Source organism: Augochlora pura, chromosome 7 (genome assembly GCF_028453695.1).
Source record: "Augochlora pura isolate Apur16 chromosome 7, APUR_v2.2.1, whole genome shotgun sequence".
Taxonomy (NCBI): domain Eukaryota; kingdom Metazoa; phylum Arthropoda; class Insecta; order Hymenoptera; family Halictidae; genus Augochlora; species Augochlora pura.
Window position 1 is genome coordinate 30,488,832 of NC_135778.1, and position 23,739 is coordinate 30,512,570.

Genomic DNA, 23,739 nt, shown 5'->3' on the forward strand with positions numbered 1-23,739 from the left:
TTTTCCAGTGAAATTTTGGAAAATAATACAAAACAAATTTGTCTTTATATATACATTTTTAATTTTTTTTTGCTTTCTGAAGTTATATAATATCCGAAAGACGTATATTATAACAAGGTCATTCCCCCCCATCAGCTCGGTGTAACAAGCTAGAGCATAAATTAGAATCGCGATACATTTTTTCTTACACATCTACAATTGTAATAAACTTAAATATTATAATATACCAGTTTCTACCAGTCTCTTCGTGTATGAAGTTAATCATTTCCATTTTCCTCATTCTTTTTTTTTTTTTTTTTATATAAATAGTATTTTACGTCGCATCAACTACACTTGCGGTTATTAGCGACGACTTTTAGTTGGGGATATTAGATGTTACTGTATAGGCTTGAATTTTTCAGGAATGAGATAACTTGTCCTATTTGTTTGCTGTTATTAAGGTTATCGTGGAGGTTTAGTTTCATTCTGTATTTAGCACGGAGTTCTGTGTACTTGGAACAATTTAGAAGAATGAGTTTTATCGTTATTTGGGAGTTGCGAGTATCGCATAGTGGAGGACTAGTTTTGGAAATTAAAAAGGAGTGAGTTAATTTGGAATGACCTATTCTAATCCTGTTTATCGCTACTTGTTGTTGTCGGTTGAGGTTCGCTGTGATGGAAAGTTCCTTGAAGAATCCCTCGTGGACTTCTAGAGCGTGCGGCCTTGCAAAGTGCTTCCATTCGTTGTTTTAGTGAGGTAGGAGACGTTTTTTGAATACTTTTTGAAGATCGGCTGGGGTGGTTTTGTGTACGATTCTTGGCGGTGATAGGGTAGTCGCTTCTTTTGCTGCTCTGTCCGCTTGGTTATTTCCAAAAATACCGACGTGAGATGGTATCCAGGCAAGGATAATTTTTTTCCCTTTTTCGGTTGCTTCGTGGTTTGTTTCTAAAATATCTAATGTTAGGTCATCCGTTCTTGTTTTATCAGTGACCGATAAAATTGCGTTTTTTCTATCAGAGAGGATGATGTAGTGTTGGTTGGAACCGTTGGCGGCGATCTTAAAGGCTTGCTGGATTGCGATTGTTTCGGCAGTTAAGATTGATGTATTCTGAGGTAATTTTTCTTTATTGATGATGCCTTCACTAACGGTTGTGTAGCCTGAACCCGCTTTAGAGACTGAACCATCATTAAAAAATTTGGGTGTATTGTGGGAATTTATTTAGAAATTCTATGGTGAGTGTTTTAAAGTGTTGTGGGTTTGTGTCTTTTTTGTTGTGGATTTTGAGGTCGATGTTCGTTGAGATGGGGTGTAATATCCAAGGGGGAAAATTAGTGAATCGGTTCTGAAAGACTTCGTTTGGCCGTAGGTTTACATTGAGTTCCGACTCAATGTTTGTGAATCTTTCGATAAATGGTACTTGTCTGTTTGCCGGGAAGTTCGGATTACGTTGATTTCGAAACGTGGTCGTAAAGATGGGTTTTTGGTTGGTTGCTGCTATTTTTATGGCTTGCGTTATGGAGAGCCATTTTCTTCTATAATGTAGGGAGGGTTCTGGTGCTTCTCGTGCTATACTTGAGATTGAACTGGTTCTGAACGCTCCAGTAGCAATTCTGAGTGCAGAGTTGTAAATGGTGTCTAGAGGTTTCAGTGATGAAGCTTTCGCAGAGGAGTATATGATACAACCGTAATCCATTTTAGATCTTATTATGGCTCGGTAGGTATTGATAAGGACATCTTGATCAGCTCCCCAGTTATTTGCAGTTAGTGTTTTCAGGATGTTGAGTCTGCTGTTGCATTCTTTTGTCAGGTATAAAATGTGTGGTGTCCAGGTCAATTTGCGATTATCAAAGTATATACCTAGCAATTTTACTGAGTTGACTTCTTTCAGTAGGTAGTTGTTTAGATATAATTTGGTGGGGGTGTGTAGGTGGGTTCTATTGAAAGTTAACACTTCTGTTTTTGCTGTGGAAAATTTAAATCCGGTGGTGTTGCTCCATTTTTGTAGTTCATTTAGTATTTTCTGTAGTATGCATGTAATGGTCTTGGGGTTTTTTTCCACTGTAGATGATTGTGAGATCATCGGCATAGAGAAAGGCTTTAGCAGGTGAGATGATTGGTTTCATTATGTCGTTTATAGTGAGCAGAAATAAGGTAACACTCAATACTGAGCCCTGTGGTACTCCATTTTGTATTATGCACGTTCTTGATGTCATATTATTGACTCTAACTTTAATATGTCTTGTTTTGAGGAAGTTGCCAACAAATGTATTTATATTGCCCGTAATGTTGAGTTTATTTAGAGTTGAAATACTGCGTGGCCTCCATACCATATCGTAAGCGTTTTCAATATCCATGCATATTCCTATTGAGAACTGTTTTTTTTTGCTAAAGCGTTGATAATGTATGTTTCGAGGTTGAGAAGTTGGTCATATGTGGAGTGTAATTTCCTGAAACCGCTCTGAGTGGCTGAGAGTATGCTATGCTGTTCTAAGACCCACTTTAATCTGTTGTTCATGATCTTTTCCATAATCTTACACGTGGTGTTTGTCAGAAAGATGGGTCTGTAGCTGGAGGGGATGGTAGGATCTTTGTTTGGTTTCAGGATGGGTACGACAACGGCTTCGTTCCACTGCTCTGGGAACACTCCGTATTTCCAGATGATATTGAACAATTTCATTAGGTATATTTTACCGGATTGTGGGAGGTTGGTAAGAAGTGCATTTGGGATTCCGTCCGGACCAGGGGACGAGTTTCTGCATTTTTTAAACACTTCTTCCATCTCTTCAAGTTGTAAGGGGTTGTTTATCTGAGAGTACTTACATGGGTTCTCAGTTTTCGTGCGGTTATTAGTGGGTAAGTTTGCTTGTTTGATTATGTATTTGGTGAAGTTTTTATCATAATTATTGTCGCTTGAGTTCATTTGAAAGTTGGATGTTAATATGTTAGCTATTTCTTCTTGATCGGTGGTAAGTGAGTTGTCTGGCCGACATAGAGAAGCAATGATGGAGTTATGAGGTTTGCCTTTAATCTAGAGATAATCAAGAGATCCGACGTAATTTATCCACGATTGGCGTTTGCTAGTTTTAATAGTTCTTCTGGATATGGCTCTGTATTTCTTGAATATTATGAGGTTTTCTAAGGTGCGATTTTTCTTGAATTTGTTGAAGGCGTGTTTGGTTTTCCTGATTGCCTCTTCACATTCATCATTCCACCATGGGACAGGCGTATGACGAGGTGATGCATTTGGTTTGGTTTTGGGTATTGTGAGATCAGCTGCATTGCGTACTGCATCGAGGTAATTGTTTAATAATTCATTGATTTGATCGATATTGTTGTTAGATGGTTCTTCAAGTGAGAGGATTAAATTGTTTAGTTTGATTTTATATTCACTCCAGTCAAGTATTTCAGTTCTCCACCTCGGTCTTTTGATTGGTATCGTTCTGTGTTTGTTGGAATTGTATGCAATACGGATAGGGAAGTGGTCACTATCATATAGTTCATCGGATACATCCCATTCTGTGATAGGTGCTACATTTGCAGAACAGAAGGATAAATCTATGGAGGAGACGGTGCCGTAAGATGGGGAAAGATGTGTCGGTCTATAGTCGTTTAGTAATATTAGGTTATGGTTGTCCATTATTTTTTCGATGATTTTTCCTCGTGCATCAGTTTTGTTGCCCCACCGTATGCTATAACTGTTGAAGTCTCCGAGGATGATAAAGGGTTTGGGAATCTTGGAAATAAGATCTAGAAGTTCACTTTCAATCAGTTGTTGACTGTTCGGAAGATAGATATTACATATGTATAGTGGAGATGGCAGAAGGGTTAATATCTATGATTTCACTATGTATTGAATTATTGACGTAGATTGCAACACCTCCGCTGGCGTGGAAGGTGTCGCGATTTTTGAAGTACCGAGTAAATCCTCTTATATCTGCTACCTGTTCGTGTTTGAAATTAGTTTCCTGAAGACAAATAATATCTGGTTTCCAGTGGTTTTTTAGAAGCTGTAAGTGGGCTAGACGTTGATAGAAACCATTGAAATTCCCTTGTAAGATTTGTGTTGTCATAATAGTGTTTTCGTGGAGTTAGTAAGGGTCGCTATCTGTTTCAGATATCCAGTTGAGAGTTTGGTCAGATTGAGTATTATACAGGTTCTTGTTCAGTTTTTTAACCAGTCGGTGCAGTCGATTTTTAATACTTCTGTCTTTGAGTAGGGGATAAATATTTTTAATCATTTCAATTAGGGCCATTATGTTGGGTGTATATTCTTTCGCTATTGTCATTGGATCGTTTTCTCCGAAGGTGTTTTCTAGGAGACTTTGAAATTCATCGTAGTTTAGAATGAACTTGTCGTCAGGTGTTTCGAAGGCTGGCTTCGCATAATGATTGGCTACGCTTGGGTTTTTTTCGACGGTTCCACGTTGGGATCTTGATGTAACTAATTTAAACACTAAATGTTGCTTTGCAAAGAAAAGTTCCCAGGATCGACGTTCATTTTTTAGTGAGATTTGACATGCTGAATTACGTCGCGAGGGTTCAGGTAACCCGGATCGAACTTTTCACCCTTTCCAACTACTTAATATTTCTAATACAGTACTGGTGTAGTACTCTTTCGCTTGCGTTATTGAAAACGGTTTAGCTCCGACCGATGATGCCTGAACCGTGCAACGATTCAAACCATACGTACGCTCCCTTAGGCTCGAGACACACTATTGACGCCCAAATAATGAAATCAATTCGATTACCTCAGCTTAATACTTCAGTTTGATTTACCCGCAAAGCAGTAGTTTTCGCACTTTCTTCAAGATGCAATTACTTTAATACTTTTAAAAAACACACCAAACTCTTCTAATTGAAGACAATGGTGTCAGCAACTAAATTCTCGTCATAAGAATACTGTGCCTTATAGTTTCCAAAAAGGCTTCATTTTCCTCAATCGTTACTCGATTTAAACTTCTGAAATTAATAACCAGTAACAATCTAAAATACCACGTCCTATAATTGATAAATACAATCAAGTTCAATAATCATTCTTCCAAATACAGTTACTAACGTTGTTTTAAAGAATTAACTGCGTCGCGTATTTGCAAATTTATTTATTTTAATGTATTCGTGGCGAGCGTCGATAAAATGTATACTAGAAAACGCATGTCTTTTTTAAGGTCAGCATGAGGAATTTATACAAATGTGAGTTCGACTAACCGACTTTGACCATGAATGCTTCTGTTAAAAAAATGTGCATGTATTATACGCCTATATCTAATTCTACGTTCACATCTACTACTGTACAAGCATGTACATAGTATATAATGACCATAAGTCGCATTAACCGGTTAAAGTTGCGACAGAATTATATGTACGTATCATGGAAAGGTGGGCAGGAAAAGTAGCACTGGTCACCGGCGCGAGCGATGGAATCGGTTTGGCGATCGCGAAATCCCTCGTTGAACACAATGTTCAGGTGGTTGGTCTTGCGAGACGATTCGACAAACTGCAAGAAGTGGCCAGGCAATTGGGTAAAAACAAGTTTTACCCCGTGCAATGCGACGTTACAAAGGAGAGTGACATTTTAAGATCGTTTAAATGGGCTGAAGAGAAATTGGGAGGCGTTGACATACTGGTGAATAATGCTGCAGTAATCATGACAAAGATGATCATGGGTAAAGTTGTTTTCTGATTGCATTAATAATTTTCCTCTCCATTCACAATTTCAGTAAGCTGACATAAGTCACGGATATGCCTCAATTTTTCCCTCATTTAAATTTCATCTTCTTCTTCTTATTATTATTTTCTTCTTAGTATTATTTCTTCTATCTTAACCCTGATGTAGGAAATTAGAAAATAAAGTAAATAATAACGTGATTAAAAAATCGATAATAAGTTTTTAAAAAAGGATTTCCTTGATATCAGTGTGACTGGGATGCTTTTAATAGCTATAAAGATTATATGTGAATCAGGTTCAAAATTGATTCGACAGATTTTTGTTAAAACATCTTTTGAAAAGATACGACAAAGAGGATAAGTACATCAAACAATATATTAGGAGTATAAATAAGTTTCCGCCGTTTTTCATAAAAAATTGGGCATTTGTTGTGAAAGAACGGTACCTAATGTTTTATTCGAAGTCCATCGCTAGCCACTACTTTTTCCCATCTTTCTGGCAGTATAAGGATACCGCGACGGAAGAATGCTTCATCTTTTGAAGCTATCCACAAATCGACCCAATTTTTCGTATCTTCATATAATGTGAAGTGTTGTTCCGACAGGCCATGCGCCATCGATCGACACAGGTAGTAATCAGAAGGAGCAATGTGTGGTGAATACAGCGGGTGTGGTAAAACTTCCCAATTGAGGGTTTCCAGATAGGTTTTGGCCGGCGCCGTAACATGTGGACGAGCATTATCATGCAGAAGAATAACTTTGTCGTGTCTGGAGTAGTAGTGGGCACGTTTTTCCTTGAGTACTCGGCTCAATTTCATCAATTGTGTTCGGTAGAGAGTCCCAGTAATGGTTTCATTCGGTTTGAGCAATTCATAATACATGACATCGAGCTGATCCTACCAAATATAAAACATGAGCATTTTTCCATGAATGTTCGGCTTGGCTGTTAATGTTGAAGCATACCCAGGCGGTCCCCATGATTTCTTCTTCTTTGGGTTATCGTACTGGATCCATTTTTCATCATCAGTGACTATACGATGCAAAAGCCCTTTCGTTTATGCCTGGCAAGCAGCATTTCACATGTGAAAAATCGGCATTCAACGTTTCTCGGCTTCAGTTCATATGGAACCCATTTTCCTTGTTTTTGAATCATTCCCAATGATTTTAAGCAATGTGAAATTGCTGGTTGAGTCATTCCTAATGTAAGTGCAAGTGCTTCTTGCATTTGGCACAAATGTTTATCTAATAATGTTTCCAATTCCGCGTTTCCGTACACTTTTGGCCTTCCGCTACGTTCTTTGTCTTCGACGTCAAATTCACCGTTCTTAAACTTGTGAAACCACTCACGGCAACTTCTCTCACTTAAGGCAGCCTCGTCATATGCTTCTATAAGCAATCGATGCGCCTCGGCTGCAGATTTTTTGTGAAACGGCGGAAACTTATTTATACTCCTAATAACATAGTTTTGTTCTCCAGTTTATCCGATAACTTTGCTGATAATTGCATTATTATTACAGATTCGACTACCGAGGAGTGCAGGAAAGTACTGGATACTAACTTAATGGCACCAATGATATTTGCGAGAGAATTCATAAATGCGATTAGGAAACGCAATACTCCCGGCCACATAATAAATATGAGCAGGTGCGAATGTTCTTAGATTTTTATTCATATGTTGCAGAAGTTGTTTAACACATATCGAAAGTTTTTGCACCTACGACAAAATACAATCTTAACAGTGATTATCAATCTTAACAGTATCGGTGTCTTGTACAAATTTAACTGGGATATTAATACATGTATTAATTTTCTGTATAATTCATAGCATCGTGGGGCGATATCCAGAAACCTTCCGCACTCCACTTGGAATACATGGTGTTAGCAAGTCTGGTCTGTACACCTTGGGTGTAGAACTCCGCCATGAAATTTTATTATCCAACCTTGATATCAAAATCACGGTAAAATTTGGCTGTTTCTTTTTATTAGCCGCTTTTTTACTATCTATTTGATCTCCTAACTCTAATTATTTTCATCGTATATACATATAACAATTCCTTATATTATTCCGAAATTTCAACATTAATGAGTCGACAACTGTACAATGTCATTTAATTTTCCCATAATGTTAGTCAAATAAAATTTATTAAAATCTGGTTGCGGTTCGTAGACTATCAATCCTGGAGGTGTTTTCACAGACATGATCAAAGTCGCGTTTAATCGCGGTGACGACATTGCAGAAGTTCTTCCACTATTAAGCGGCAAAGATATTGCCGACACTGTGATTTCCGCAATAAGCGCATCTCCAGTTTCAGAGGTAAAGTTCAGTGGAATTCATATCTTATGAAAAATAATATTGCTATATATTTATTTACACACAATTATTACCGTTTTCAGATTTTCGAGCTTACTGTTTTACCGCAACACGTATTTATAGGCTCTCCAGTGCCACAAGTGCCGTAACGAAATTGAATTAAAAAGTTTCACAACGTGGCAGAGTACTATATGATTAATAAATTGTATTTACGTTTGCTTTTAAGAAATCAAACCACATTGTAATACAAATTGTTCAAACTAATTTTTACGAAATGAAAATGACAATTCATTTATTTAAAATAGTGCTAATTGAAAAGGGTTCATAATAATTATATCATACACATTTAAATTTCTAATTTTTTTATGTTATGGCTGATAAAAAGTATTCCGTTTTCAATGGAATATCCGAAAGCAATGTAATATGTAAAAAATTGTATAATAATAACCGAATAATAAATAGTATAACGAGGCGAAATGAGATGAAGACAAAAGCTATTGAACATTATCGTAGCCGATTTTGGACCGATCGATAATCGACTGGACCGCAACCGAAACTTTGCGAAACATCGAGAACGCGGTAAACTTCTTAGTTACCAAATTGTTATTAACGGCTCATGGCTGGCAACGAGGTAGTATAAATAGAATAATCTCGGTTAGATCGGCGCTACACCTGTGATTCTTTACCCTTGCTAACTTTCAAATTATCATCAAAGTATTTTGAAAAATTTTTTTGAATATATTATCGTTACAGATCCCACTAAACGTTGTTGACAACAACCACCTTAATTGTCCGGTAAGCCGGTAACTTCTGGCAGGCACGAGCCTCCCCACCTCATCATAGAAAAAGGAAACAAAACGAAACAGCGCTACAGCTGTGAGAGAGGACGAGGTAAGCCACGGCCGCTCACAAGGAAGGGAGAGGACGGTCATGAAGAGAAGGGAACACAGGGTAGCTTCCTGGCCGCCTGTAGGAATCTGCATAGGTTCTTCGGTTATCATGTCGGTAATAGAGAACGGCCATGAAGGTCGGTCGCGCCGTCCGGACATAGGGATACGATAATCTTGCAGCGTAGTTTAGATCTATTGGGAGAAGACGGCTAAGAAAGCCGCCCGCCTGATAGTAGTAGTTGTTTCATTTGATCAAAGTTGTTTTCGTTGCTTGCTATAAATATTAGCAAGGAAATTGATCAAAGGTAATCCTGCAACTCCATGTCATACTCTAATCAGAATATATCTCCTTTTGCCTCAGTAATCCTTATAACCAGCATTCCGGATTTATTTCAACGATCGACCACCCATAGCCTTACAATAGCAATTTATTCGTTGCCTTGACAACCGATTCACAGGCAACCGATCGGTAAAGTGTTAAGTTTGTAATTAATAAAAAAATCCTGCGAACTTTACTCGGCACCTAGTGTTAATTAAGAGAGTTATCATTTTGAGGAAGAGATAATACTTACGGCTGGAAGTGCGAAAAATGATATGGCGAACACGCTGAAACACGAGGCAACGATCTTTCCCATCCAGGTTTGTGGAACTGTGTCACCGTAGCCGATGGTGGTCACGGTAATCTAGGAATCAGACGTACAGGCATTAATAACTCTTTTTATAGACACTTCGTTTAACGCACAAATTTCAATTTTCACAAATAAACTTTGCCAATATTTTGACGTAATATCATCAAAACCATCGCAAAAATCTTCGCACATTAATTTCTAAAAAGTTCAATCTAAAATTTGATTCGCATTGCCAGAAACAATGCAAACAAATTAAAATACATCGCAGAATTTTTTATAAATTAATTCTCACTATTTTTACAGTTGTGTGAAAGTTAAAATTAAAGCTTACTTTTTTGTTGCAAATGTTACATTGACGTTCACGTACGATAGCGTGCGGACATCTGTCCATTGACAGTTTCCTGTCAGTGGACAGATATCGAAAGCAAGCAGCGACGAAGTTTAGTTGGCACTATGCAGATAGTGATGGGTAAAATTTAGGATGCAGAACATTGTTCGGAATGTGACCTCGTGGGACAAAAATCAATATTTTAAGACAAATAGGATATTAATCATGATAATGTTATGTATAACAGCTTTTATGTTGATAAGGCTATAATATCATGCTTTTAAATTAAAAATTCAAAATTATCGCTTCGACCAGTGTAATTTCTAAACTAGTTACGTTAATAACGATTTCAATTATGCTTTTAAATTAGAAATTCAACACTATAGATTGGATCAGCTAATTGCGATCTAAACTAATTACGATCAAAATTAGGAAATAATTACACGCGCGCACTATAACGCGTATACTTTGACACTATTATATTAGTAAGGCTTTATATTCAGTACATATATTAAATTTTTAATTACATATTACGTTTGTATTGATTTTATATTAGGGATTGTTATTAAAAGTTCTATAAAAAGATTGTCTTTGTTATTGATTGTGTATTATTTAATTTAATTATCTTCAGCATAATTTAATTTAAATTAAGTTTATTGCGGTATTATTCTTCGTTTTGTATTGAAAATTAACAGTTGCCAAATGAACCGACGTCATTTATAAATTGGTCGTAATCATTTTGAAAATATTATGCGTGCGGTATTGGATTATTACTGTCATGCATTTATTGCCACTATGTTAATTAATTGGTAAGGTTTCGTTTGAAATACAGCTTTTATATTAATAACGTACCATATTTATATGGTTTTGTTTGATGTGTACATTTATATTTATATTTAATTTCGTAAGGAAGGACGGGAAATCAAAAAATTGTAAAAAGTACTTGACATACATGCAATTTTATGCGAATGTGGTAATAATATCTTTATGTAGTACGAATGAACTGAAAAATAAAAAAAATCAATACAGCAATATTATGCAAAAATGGTTAAAATATTACTATAAATTATACATAGCATAATATACAATAAACAAAATCATTATATAATTGTACCAAAAAAGTTAAATTTTAATATTTTATATATAACGAAAATTTCAATGAATTGTCGGGAATTAGAAAGTCAAATAACAATATTTATGTTCTAGATTTGGATGGACCCAAACCCCGCCGACCGAGTGTTAATATTAACAAAATATTACAACAATTAAATATGATCTTAATCATTTCAAGAATTATCAAATCAAATTTGCAAAATATGCAACAGCAAATATAGTAACTTCGAATTATATATAAAATAGAAATTTTAGCATGTATTAATTTCCAATAAATAGATAATAAAATTAAAATAAATATAAATAATATAAATATATCGTATCATATCTTTTTTCCTCATAGAAATTAGAGGGACCGGAAAGTAATGTCGTTATTTTACATTAAATTCAAACAGACAAATTTTTAACAAGTTTTTATTTTTAATCAATGATGTAATCACCATCGCTATTTACAATCTTTTGTCATCTAATTTGCAAAATTTCAATACTGGATCGGTAAAAATCAATTCATTTTTACGCAAAACACCTGAAGATGGTATTTTAGAGATCGTTCATATTTTCAAGTTTTTCACCACTTAGAAATTGTTGTAGCGATTGGAATAAATGGAAATCTGATGGCGCAACATGGGGCGAATATGGTGGGTGAGGCAATGCCTAACACCCCGAATTTTTTCCATGGCTCGTCTCGCACAGTGTGGTCTTGCATTATCGTGTTGCAGAATAACGTCTTTTCTATTGACAATTGCAGGCCACTTTTCAATTAGAAATTAATTTACTCGTGATACGACACTTAAAATGTAAAATTTGTTAGATTAATACATTTTCTTTGATAATTACTCAATATTTCTCTTTTAGATGATACGAAGCAAAACAATCTCTAAGATGTAACGCAATTTCACAAGATTTGCACATTAAATTTGTAGTCCTTCTTTTTTTTTTGTTTTTGGAACATACATAAGCATAAGTACTTATAATAACAAAAAACTTTCTGATGCGTTGAAATTATTGTTACTTAACCACTTGCTGTACTTTGACGAGTCCGACTCGTGATGGATATTACCAGTAATAAATAATTGAGTGTGGATGTTATTCTGTTCTTTAAAATTGGAATAAAATTATAATCCCTTGTTGTGAATATTTAAGCATACAGGTAAATTCAGGCACGGAATCGAAATTAATGTTCTGTCCCTTCTAAGAAATTGTGCCAATTGAAAAATTCCTAATCGCAGTGACTGTGAAGAAAATGGTACGTCAAGGGGTTAAACAAAACAACAACAGAACACCACGCCATATTGGGCGGTATCATACGCGTTACCCCACTGTGCTGTCGCCGGCTGTTGAGCGATTCTTTGCGCGTGTAGTGACACCGGATAGCATAGTGTTAATAAAATATAAATATCCTACTATGCTTATGAATCTTTGTTCTTTATTCTTCATTGCTATCGAGTACTATGCGGTATTGCAGAGGACTATAGTAAACGCGACGGTGTCGAAAGTCTCTAGCTGCCAGGAATTCTTTTGGCAAGAAAGCAAAAGTGTGGACGACAATTGAAAGAGAACAGCAAAGCACAGGCACGGCGGTCTACCGAATGGCAGGAGAATATTAATCAATCGACACTTGAATCCTCGTTTATTCGACCTCGGCTTCATTGATCCCCACGCGGACCATTCGGGGGACTCTAAATAGAGGCATATTTCCCGAATGATTAGCAGCACCGTTTAATAAACATTAGCGACCAGCATACAATTAAGCAGTACACGTCGCTGAATGAAACCTATTCCGAGGTAATGAGCGAAATCGCAGGCCAGAATTAATTATTCGCGTTAATAGAAACCGAGCGAGCCGGACGCTTATTACACAGTGGATAAATGGATTTAATGCAAACAGAGTTCTTTTGTGCCCGCCGAACGCTTAATCTAAATTCTTTCTTTGATCCAGCTTCTTGGCGAAATATTAGAACTGGTCGATCTTCTTTACGAAAGAAATTACCGTCACTTCTATTGGGCTCGATGCGAAATTCATGCCATTATTACTACATTAAGTAATAATATTTTTTCATGGAATTTGTCGATTATTCATATTTTGTTGTCCTGTGTTTTGAGAATAGAATATTAGAAAATTATTATTATAGAATTAGAATATTAGTTTGCTTTTACATTAGTTTGCTTTTATATTAGACATATATTTTTAATATATTTTATATTATACATAAAAATTGAAAAACTGTTCGCGACAGAATTCATTTTTTATTTTATTGTCCTTCGCAGATTTACATTCGTCGCTTTTAATTTATGTTTATTGAGATTATGGTTTAAAATTTCCTTTTCTTCTAGATAGATATATTTATCGTCTCTTGTTACAAATCTTTATTAATAATATTACACAGTTATTTCTGTAAAATTTTATTACAATTCATGTCTCTTAATCCTGAATTAATCATAGAATTGAATTCCTTTTGATTTTTTAGAAAAATTTATTCAAGCCTAGAAAGTCTAAGCGTTAATTTCATTTGTTTATACATTTAATTATTATAAATTGTATGTACCATTAGCAACTAAATAACGTATACGTAAATAATTTGAATCGATGATTTAACTTGAACATTAAAATTTGTTAGTAAAAGTAACAAAAATAAATTTGAAGAATATTTATTTCGAAAGAAGGAATGGAAAAGGAAAATCGAACTAAACGTTGTGTTAAAATAATATGTGTTCATTAGAATGCGGCTTGAATTTTTGTCATACAGTGCAGTAAATTATCGTGGAATGACAAGTATTCGAAATTACAGTGCATAGTGCGAGAGTGGCCACTGTGACTGTTCAAGAGGATAGATCAGGGAACGTCGACTAACACACACGCATGTTGAAATAATTATATTTACCACCCCCCACCACAGTGCATCCGCGTAACTGGAAAAGTCAGTTTTTCCATCGGGCCCAACAGCATCTTTTTCGGCAAGATACACGAAGTAACTGCTGAAAATAAGACCTAGGAACCCGATGTACAATGTTGTGATCAGCTCCTGAAAGTTTTCATCGAGATGCTTTACTTATAGTCTGTCTCATGCTATGCTAATGTGTTTGCAAAGATTTATTTTCAATAAAAAAATAAATCTTTTCATCAATGAATACATAAATAGATATAATCGACGCTCAACTTGACTCATGGAAAACCTTTTACAAGGGGTATGGCCGTTAATTATTATAATTATTATACAAGTGGGAATTTGCATAAATATCTACTATTCATTAATACATTTCCTGTCGGTAATTGTTTCACAGTTTCTCAAAATTAACAACATATAGCCAAATATTTCTTTATTATTCCTAATAACAGCAACAATTTCAATGGTTAATTAAATATCTGCCCCGTTAACGTAATGTAATAATTCATTTTTTTCTTGTAATATAATCCATAATTAACATATTAAGAACATAAGTAATCCCTACATTGTTTTCCTGTTTCATACTTCTGCAAAAGTTTATTTTCTTTTGTTTTTACTATTTTATATCGTAATTAAGAATAAAATATTAACGGAGCGTTCATCTAAAATTAAATTCACAAATTTCTTTGTACTTCTTATTTTTAAACTATTGTGACCACAGTGCATAAATTGTTAAAATTGTTATACCAGTTAGGGGTTGAAAAAATATCACGTAATGTTATACAAAAATAGAATCAGCTCCTATGTTTTTTCTACTTACGTCATCGATTTTCGGATTTAGTTTCTGAGATATTTGCAAAACGTTTCAGTTAGACATTCAGTTGTCGACATTATTTTTCAAATCTGAATCTACTAAACCTAACTCACACCTATCCTAATCCGAATCTAACACAGATATAACGCGAAGCTAATTCGGATTTAAAAAATTAATAAAAATTTCTAAAAATTATTAATCTTTATGTACCTCAAAAATTAAGATCGAGTGATGATATGTGTAGAAAAGAGTTGTTAAAAAATTATGTCCTTGACAACAAATTGCGATATCAATGTTGACAAGTTCTTCCCTTTTCGCAGTCGGAGTCGTTTTAATTCAAAATCTAAAATAATTTTTATGACTATAATATGATATATAATATAATATATCCATTTTATATATCTTAGTGTATTTTGTACATATGAAATTAAATTTTGCGACTTATACATTTAACAGTCCCTTAAATATAAATAAATTTGATAGTGTCGAAATTATTTGGAAACATGGTATAACAATTTTTAATGGCGCTTTGGAGTGGTCAAATGACCTCAAAGGGTTATTTTTGGAATGCCGTTTAACGACACCATTGATAGAAATAGTGCTAGTGGATTGTTTGGTGACGTACCTGACGGTGAATGAAAACAACAGAGCCGAGAAGTCGCCATGTGCCACCTTGCCGATCGACGTGGAGCATGCGCAGTATTTGCAAAAATCGGATGCCTCTAATAGCGGAGGTGGCGAACACCTGACCATTGCTCCCCACAGACAGGACCACCATGGATGCGACCACCACTATTAAATCTGTAACAACAAGTAAATAATGCGCCACAGTTACAACTATTCTTCATTAAATTATCAATAATATGACGTCTTAAATCCTTAACCTCTTGAGGGACACTGCCACGTATGTGTACGTTTAGTTTTCTCAATATTATGATCATTTTAAGTGTAAAGACAATGAGAATCGGTTGAAAAGCTATTCGCTACAGAATTCCTCGGCAGTATCAAAAAAAACCTCATCGAATGAAATGAGATGTATGATAAATAAAAAAGAAACAATTAAATAGATTATTCTTCAGTATAAAGAATCATCCTTGAAGAGATTAAGCAGAAATAACAGGTCCCGGCCTCAAACATTTTCTTTATCAAACGTGTTTAAAGACTGCATAAATTTAATCTAACAGATAAGAAACTGATGATAAAAAATTAAGCCATATATTTAAATATTTAAGTAGAATGTAAGTTTCTAGTGACTGTTAACAAAAAATTTGCTATGACATGTACACATTTTCCTACTTTTCTTCTTATTATCGTCGACCAATGAGAGGTGAGATCAGCTGATGCGAGGCGACCTAGCCAACGAGCGGACATAGCCCAGTACCGCTCATTGGGTCAACCGTTTCACGCCAGAATACCTCGCCTCTCATTGATCAATGTTTTTCGTTAACAACCTGTATTATTGTTCCTTCTATAGAGATTTGTATTTCTCTGGTTTATAATTTGAAGGTCTGTGAACTGTAAACTGTGGTCGCATTTAATTAACAATTACAAAATGTGGACGAATTTAAATACCAGAGGAGATCGATGATGGTTATAACACGTTAAGTATCTCAAAATACATGATAGATATTTGACATGATGATTATTACACGGTTCAGATAAAATAACATTGGAACAGACTCGTCTATCATACTTAGCTAAATACGAAGTAAACATCTTCGTAACAAAGAAAATCACTTTTCGTTACCTAAAAGAAACTTCTCCTCGCTGCTTTAATATTGTGATAGAAGTACCTTCTTTAACAAATGTATTCCTTTTTCTTGTTTAAAATATTTAATTTCATTGTCCTGAAGTATTACTGATAATTACTTTACATTAACGAGCATGTTACAAATAATAATTTATAAATAAAGTTTGAATATGTGGTCAGAGACAATTGTATGAAATTTCCGCGCCCAATTTTCTTCATTTTATAATTTAAATATGTATCTTTATATTTGTTAGGTTAATTTTTGTAAAATTAAGATTTATGACCGCCATAATTTAATAGTACAATTAAACTTTTAGAATGCCTTGTACAAAAATTCGATAAACTGAACCCTGATAGGAGTTGGAGTCGATTGTAAAATTTTATCCGCTCCCCATATTTTGTTAATAACTTGGATGTTATATAAGTGAGTAAGAGATTCGTACAAAAATTGTCGTTGTAAATACAATTGCTTAGAGCGTGCGCGATGCGGCTCGAAGGACCAATGTTTTAGAGCTAGGCTGATTTGTTGCTGATTCGATGAACACGCTCTGGTATTGAATTTATTTACCTTATTTTAACAAATGATTAAGACATATTTAAAACAGTAGTTATTAATCAAAGGCCGTCACAATGACCGTACAAAGGTTTTGAGAGTCTGTGCGAGTCCCTGCTACTCTTCGTTCCTAAGCGTCATCGGGTATCTCTGTAGTATCTGTCGTGTTTCCTTTTTGACTCTGGTTTTTGCTCTATCGTCTTCGTGGCTGTTCACGTTCCACGAAGACTCCTATCCCTCCTGTTCCGTACGAAGCGAACACCTGTCAGCCAATACGAAATTTGTTACAAAAGACCAAGTACCGCCCTTCGGAATGTTGTCTCCGAAGGTCGATGGCTTGGGTTTTCCCCAAATTCGCTAGCTGCACAGGGTCGCTTTTACATACAGTAATTTCCACGATCCACGAGGTTTATGATACGTCAAAATGGCTATTGAGCACCAGGAGAAAGTCCAAGGGTCCGATGGTCGTCTCGGACTTGGCGTCTTTCTCCTGGTTTATGGTACCAGATGCTTAAAATACGTAAATTGCCAAAAAGGCTCTGCAGCTCAAAAATAGTCAGGAAGTCACGTAAATAAATTCAATACCAGAGCGTGTTCATCGAATCAGCAACAGATCAACTTAGCTCTAAACCAGTGATTCTTCGAGCGGGATCCCGCACGCTTTAAACAAGCAGTCTGATTGCAAGACTCTGCTCTTACAGTAGAAACTCAACCTTTATACATAAACGACTCTGAAACCGGCTGCCCGGCAGTCAAGTCACAAGCTCATATAGGAGAGATACACCCTCCATATACATACAACGTTCTTACTTCTTCCGTCTTCTAGACATCTATGTAATTGTTCATAAATTCGTTTATCCCTAACCACATCCTCAACGCATTAAGTTGCCGGGAGGGTGGCGTTATTTAATCGTTACAACGTATAACCGACGCTGTAACGCACCGCAACAACAATTATAATCGATTTTTTAATAGAAATTCCAATTTCATTTGATTTTCAAATTGAAATTCCAATTATAATTGATTGTTAAAATGGACATTACAATTATAATCGGTTTTCGAATAGATATTACAGTTATAACCGATTTTTAAATAGAAATTCCAATTCCAATTGATTTTAAACTTAGTTTATTTGAATCATTTGCGAAAATGGAAATTTGATCTACAACGTTAAAATTTGCGCATATATGAATTTATAATACAAGTGGGTCAAACGCTACATAAAAGTGAGTGGAGGTGTCGCTCTCGAAATGTGCTTGAATAGAAATCTTACGAGATTCCTCTCCTATCAAAACATAATTTGTCGCACCTGCATTCAACTAGATCCTAATTAATCTTTCTATAAAAAATCCAGAAGCGAACGTGAAAATTTTCTGTACGGAACAACAATAAAACAATCTCGAGAAATAACAGCATTGAAAATAACGATGTGAAATGATTTACTTCAAATAATTGTTCCTTGTTCTCGTTTCAAATAATCCAGGTCTGATTACATGTGAAACAATCATTCTGTCGCTCGAGCTCCGAATAATCGAGTTTCTATTATATTCTCAATCCGCATGAAATATCTCGGAAATACGTATACGAATTCCTAAAGAACAGATACAACGCGTGTATAAATACTTCTGCCGTCCGAAGCACCGTAACCGTCTGAAATCCATAACGCAGCGATGAATAAATAGGGAACAAGGGATCGGTGAGCAGCTGTTATTCAATGGAACGATCACGGAGACGTATCCGCTACCTTGATAATCGCATTGCCGCTCCCAATCGGCGCGACTATAGGTAGATATAATACCATAATCCATATCGCGCTGAGGTAAAATACCGGCGGATCTTGATACATCGTTAATTTAGCCTGGAGCGTAGGCTCGTCGAGAGCAACGAACGAAGTGCATATGAACCGCTTATTTTGAAAGTAGCCTAAGTCAATTGATCAATTATTTACGGCTGCCCGTGGTTACGTGTACAACTTAAAGTTATCTATCAATAAAGCATTTGAGGTTACTTATATTCCGAGTAAATGCGATAATTTTGGACACATAAGTTTTCTGAGTTGGTTCAATAACTGAGCAGCTTATTTTGAAAGTGGCCCAAGTCCGTTTATACTTAAAATTAGTCTTAAACTGATAATGTCCGAAGGCGGTGATGAAGATAATTTTAATTAAGTAGTATTTAACAAGTTGACCTCAGTTCTTCGACAGTCGCATTAGTTGAATAATCAGTAGGTTTAATTAATGCAGCCAAAAAATTGTGCATATACATACTTACAATTCAATATGAAACTTAAAATTTAATATAAAATTTTGGAAATTATTTCACCCATGGAGAATCACAAAACGACAGGGTCATTTAGTTCAGATAGTGAAGAAGAATTAGTAACCAATGATTTCAAGGAAAATCGAAAAATAAAGAGAATTATAGAACAATATTCGTCGTCAGAGGATGTAGATACAGATAACAATGAAGAAAGGAATAATGAAACATACATCCTAACAGTGCGAGAGATTAAACGGAAATTCAGGAAAAAGGTATTGTAGTCAAATCGGAGTACATAATCGTTAAGGAAGTCTGAGAGAGTGGAGCGGTGTAAGCGGTTGGAAAACCAAACGTAACAGGTGAACGGAGATAGGAGGAAAAGATAAATGCGGGTGGTAAAGAAACTACAAGGGAGATAGTGTAGACTGAAAAAATAAATAAGGTGGGCAAGAAGAGTGGAAATTTTTTTTTTATTATTCATTGTTCAGCAATCGGAAATGGTCGTTCCATGAGCTGAAAGGATGACTTAGAGTCAAAGGTCCTCCTGTCGTGATGAGAGCCTCCCCAGCGAGAAACTCCCTTATATCTCATTTGAGATCGATTGGCCAGACTTGTTTTAGTCTTCCGTTTTCCGGAACTTGAAGTAGTGGCGGCATCGGTGGGTTGGAGTGATTTGATATCTCGAGATCCCCATAATTCTATGCCGTAGGTTCAAATTGGTCTAATGGATTAGTGGAAATAAAGAAAGAAAAGGTTTTGGTGAGGTTAAGAGGAACAAAAGGAGGGAGCTAGAGGGGGAACTGTATACGAAGAAATGGACAACGAGTTGAAGGACACCTATTTTACGGCGGAGGAAGTCGAAGAACTAGAGGAGGGACAATCGACCCAATCGAGGGGACCGGCTACGCCACGAACGGTGCAAAACAGAAGAGGCCGACCGCGGGGCTCAAAAAATCTAGGGAAGAAAAAGGAGGGGAACACGAGCGGCGTCAAGGAGGCGTTCGCGTAGAAAGGGAGGGCGCTAAGTGTAGGCATCAGAGGGGCAGAAGGCGAGAGAAACAATCAAGAGACGGGAATAGGCGAAATGAAGGACATGAAGGAGCCGATTTTGGAACTAGGTGAGAAATTGGCAACAAGCATGGCGGAGATGAAGAGGGGCATAGAGAGAGAAAGCGAAAAAAAATCAAGGAAATATTGGGGAGCGAAATGACCAACTTGAGAAAAGAATTCGTGAGAAAAGATTAAGAACGGAGAATTAAAAAGAAAAGGCTAGAAACAAGACTCGAAAAACTGGAGAAAAAGGTGGAAGAGCAAGAGGGTAAGTGAGAGAATGACAACACGAAAAGTGGACAAGGGGGGGTACGAAGAGAACAAACATGGCTTTGGGATACAATATAGTAATAAGAGGAAGTAACCTGGAGGGGAGCGATCTCAAAAAGGAGGTGGAAACTCTTCTGAGGGAGAAATTGGAGACAGAGGTGGAGAATATCCAGAAAGTATGGAAAGACTGGGAAGAAACAATAACGATGGAGGAATTTTAATAAAAGTAGGTGATCTAAAAGGGAAACGAAAATTATGAGAATGAGGAACAGGCTGAGAGGCACGAAAATCTTTCTAGATGACGACCTGACGCCCTAACGATACTCAAATCGGAAATATTACACCTTTAAAAGTTTTCCAAAACACAGATAGCCGTTGTCGAAAAGCTTGCATAAAAATTTACGAAGAAGAAGGAAGAAAGACTATTTTTGAGAAGTTTTGGTACTTGGCAGATTTTAATAAGCAAAATGTATTGCTTTACGAAACTATCGAGTGCGAATCTGCGAAACGAAGACGTCAAAAAAAGCGGAAAAAGTTCGCCAAGAAATTGGAATTTTAAGTATTTGTTAAATTCTAAAAATGGCAAAGTTCCCGTCTATAAAAATTTCTTTTCGGATGCCTTTAAAATAAGTGAACCCACTATGATATATACATACACACACAAAATGTGGATGAGCAGTAAATTGTTTTGTAATTTATGTAGTTGAAAAATGTTCTGAATCGCATAAGTTAAGTGTTGTAAAGGTAAGTAAAATAAATTGAGTATTGTTTTCTTCAATTTGAAGCATCTTAAATTATGTTGAATGGACTTGGGCTCCTTCAAATATAACGAATATGATCGTTAATTTTGAAAGTGACCTAACTCCATTCTTCATAAGAAAACGTATATTATTCACTTAATAACTGCCATTATTTTAATATGAACTACAACCTGACATCAATCGTGTTTCTCGTAGCAATTGCAATATTTATTTCGCACGCAATTACTGTACAATAGCAGCTCCATCGATCAAAAATGCGTGCAATGAGGTATTTTGTCGAAAAAGCGGAAAAAAATCTTTTGAAATTACTATCGCAATGAAAATTTCATTCACTAATAGTTACAGTGACTCCGAAAAGTATTCGAATACTATTATAGCATAACTTTAAATTCTACATCATATACATAAATTAATATATCTACACGATAATATTGATATAATATGAGAAAAATTAATTGTACAAATTCCTTCAGGTGCCGTAATAAATTAAGATAACAAATTATATTTACAAGTGTCTTATACGCGACTGCTCATCCTCATAAAGTGAAGTCGGCCATAGAACTTGTAACAAAAACAATATATACAGACACGCGTCAGTTCGACTTTTTTATTATATTTGTACAACGTACCTTGTATATGTGTGCAGTGTGCGCGAACTACATTTAGATCAATCAGATATTTGGACCGTTTATTTTGAAAGTGGTGCAAGTCCATTTTTGAAAAAAATGAGATATCACGTAATTCATGCTTAATTTAATATAAATTTTTTATGTATAACCAGTCCGTGTTGAATTTCTTAAAAAATTCCCATGTTTTGTACAACTTAAAATCGGTCGGCAAATGAAATTACAATATCATCGATTATGAAAGTGGTGTAAGTCCAATTGACAGAGGTAGGTATAGAAATGGCATTGCGAAAAAAGAATTTTCTGTATACACCACAAGATTATTATGATGTAATAACACAATGTAGAAAACATGACAAATTCATTTTACATGAAATGAAACGAGAGACTTTGGCTTCAATACAAAATCATCAAAATGCGATTAAAAAACAGATAAGAAAAAATACTAATGGAGAACATGTAAATTGGTTGAAAATATGTTGGATGAGGTTTCTTAGAAGTGCACCATACACTATTTTATATAAAACATCGATGAAGGGCAAAGAATTTAAAACTGCAAAATTTATTACCTACACGTCCTGGAAGACCGCTAAAATTTGAGAAAATCGCCCTGACGCCTTTGTACCAAAATGCCAGGCCTATTACTTATGAAAAATATAAAGACATCAAGCAGTTATTATCTTATATACCTCCGGTGCATCATGCATATTTAAACACTGCCGCATGCAGAGCATAAGTAAATGTACATGTCTAATTTTGAAAGGGGTGTAAGTCCATTTACAGCCTATAAATACATATTATTATAGTCTAATTCGCCTAAAACAAATTTATATAATCAAATTCAATATTGATAAAACAGTAGAAACATTGCCAGACTTCATATAATTTGCCCAAATTTTTTAATTAACAGATATGCTAACCTTTAATTTTCTCGAAACAAGAGATAATGGACTTACACCACTTTCAAAATAAACGGTCCATTTAAATCTAATTTATGCTTTGTCATTTTCTATTATAAGTTTATCATTACATAATCAATTTTATCATTTGTGTGAAAGTATTTAATTAATGTGATACACTAAAAACACACTTTTTGCACATCTTATTTTATGTCTGAAGATGATCTTAGTCGACATGAGCATAACATTAAAATACTGATACCGTAATCTGAAAATTTGCTACTTCATTAAAAAATGTATTTGTTGTTAACGAAAAGTTAACTAAAAAATTAATTTGACGTTAGATTCTTGATCGGTGACCTTGAAAACAGTGCTATAAGGTGTTTTGAATAAAATTTTTAATAAGTATCGATGTTTCTAGTCACTGCACGGTGGTTGTTCCCGCAACGCGATGATGCACGATTAAACGAACTTTACCTGCCGAGTAAATTGTAACACGTAGCCGGACATTAATCGAATCAGGCGTCGCGTGCTTATCGGCAGGGTCAATTACGCGCGCTCGATTGCCATGGAATATTCAACTTCGCGGAACAATAACGCTGTGAAATGTATCGGACACGTATGTATACGACACACGTTGATACCATTTTTAAAGATGTTAGCAAAAATGTAATTTTTAAGTATGTTACGACAAAAAAATTACTTTGATAGGGGAACGTTGCCATAAATGAGACCCTTTTATTCCGGACAAAACAGCAAAGAAACTAGACGATGTTACTAATTTTAGTTTAAAGCATTCGAAAGATCAGTTCTTTTACTGTAGGAACGCATAACGTCATTGAAATTATGTTACGTTTATTTGTTTTATTTTTAATTTTTTCAAAAAGTGCCGACAGGCATATTTATGAATGGGACAGTATAATAGAATAATACAGTAATTTCTCTCGTATCATTAT

The 23,739-nt window shown here is 35.3% G+C and overlaps 2 protein-coding genes across 4 annotated transcripts in view; one reads left to right on the forward strand and one right to left on the reverse strand.

The window, feature by feature from the left end:
* Kcnq (KCNQ potassium channel) overlaps window positions 1-23,739 on the reverse strand; it is a 168,012-nt gene that overhangs the window by 58,619 nt on the left and 85,654 nt on the right. The window contains exons 5-7 of the mRNA XM_078184615.1: window positions 15,241-15,416; window positions 13,799-13,939; window positions 9,419-9,529 (exon numbers count right to left, since the gene is read on the reverse strand). Coding sequence (XP_078040741.1) covers window positions 9,419-9,529; window positions 13,799-13,939; window positions 15,241-15,416 — 428 coding nt within the window. The remainder of the gene's footprint in view (window positions 1-9,418; window positions 9,530-13,798; window positions 13,940-15,240; window positions 15,417-23,739) is intronic.
* On the forward strand, window positions 340-8,433 carry LOC144472875 (farnesol dehydrogenase-like). 3 transcript variants are annotated; one of them, XM_078186287.1, is made up of 6 exons: window positions 340-581; window positions 5,358-5,644; window positions 7,163-7,289; window positions 7,471-7,603; window positions 7,813-7,959; window positions 8,040-8,433. In XM_078186287.1, exons 1-6 carry the CDS (start codon window positions 373-375, stop codon window positions 8,103-8,105), a joined length of 969 nt encoding a protein of 322 aa, XP_078042413.1. In that variant the 5' UTR covers window positions 340-372; the 3' UTR covers window positions 8,106-8,433. The 3 variants fall into 3 exon arrangements, with proteins under 3 accessions (XP_078042413.1, XP_078042414.1, XP_078042415.1); XM_078186288.1 differs by having other exon boundaries at window positions 342-581; window positions 5,147-5,644; XM_078186289.1 differs by lacking the exon at window positions 340-581 and adding an exon at window positions 4,391-4,524 and having other exon boundaries at window positions 5,147-5,644.

Excerpts from the sequence above, each read along its gene's own strand:
- LOC144472875 (XM_078186287.1), top strand. The coding sequence starts at position 373 with ATGTTACTGTATAGGCTTGAATTTTTCAGGAATGAGATAACTTGTCCT. Across the intron at positions 582-5,357 it reads GTTTTGGAAATTAAAAAGGA|GTGGGCAGGAAAAGTAGCAC; the intron begins GTGAGTTAATTT and ends TATCATGGAAAG. Across the intron at positions 7,604-7,812 it reads ACCTTGATATCAAAATCACG|ACTATCAATCCTGGAGGTGT; the intron begins GTAAAATTTGGC and ends TGCGGTTCGTAG.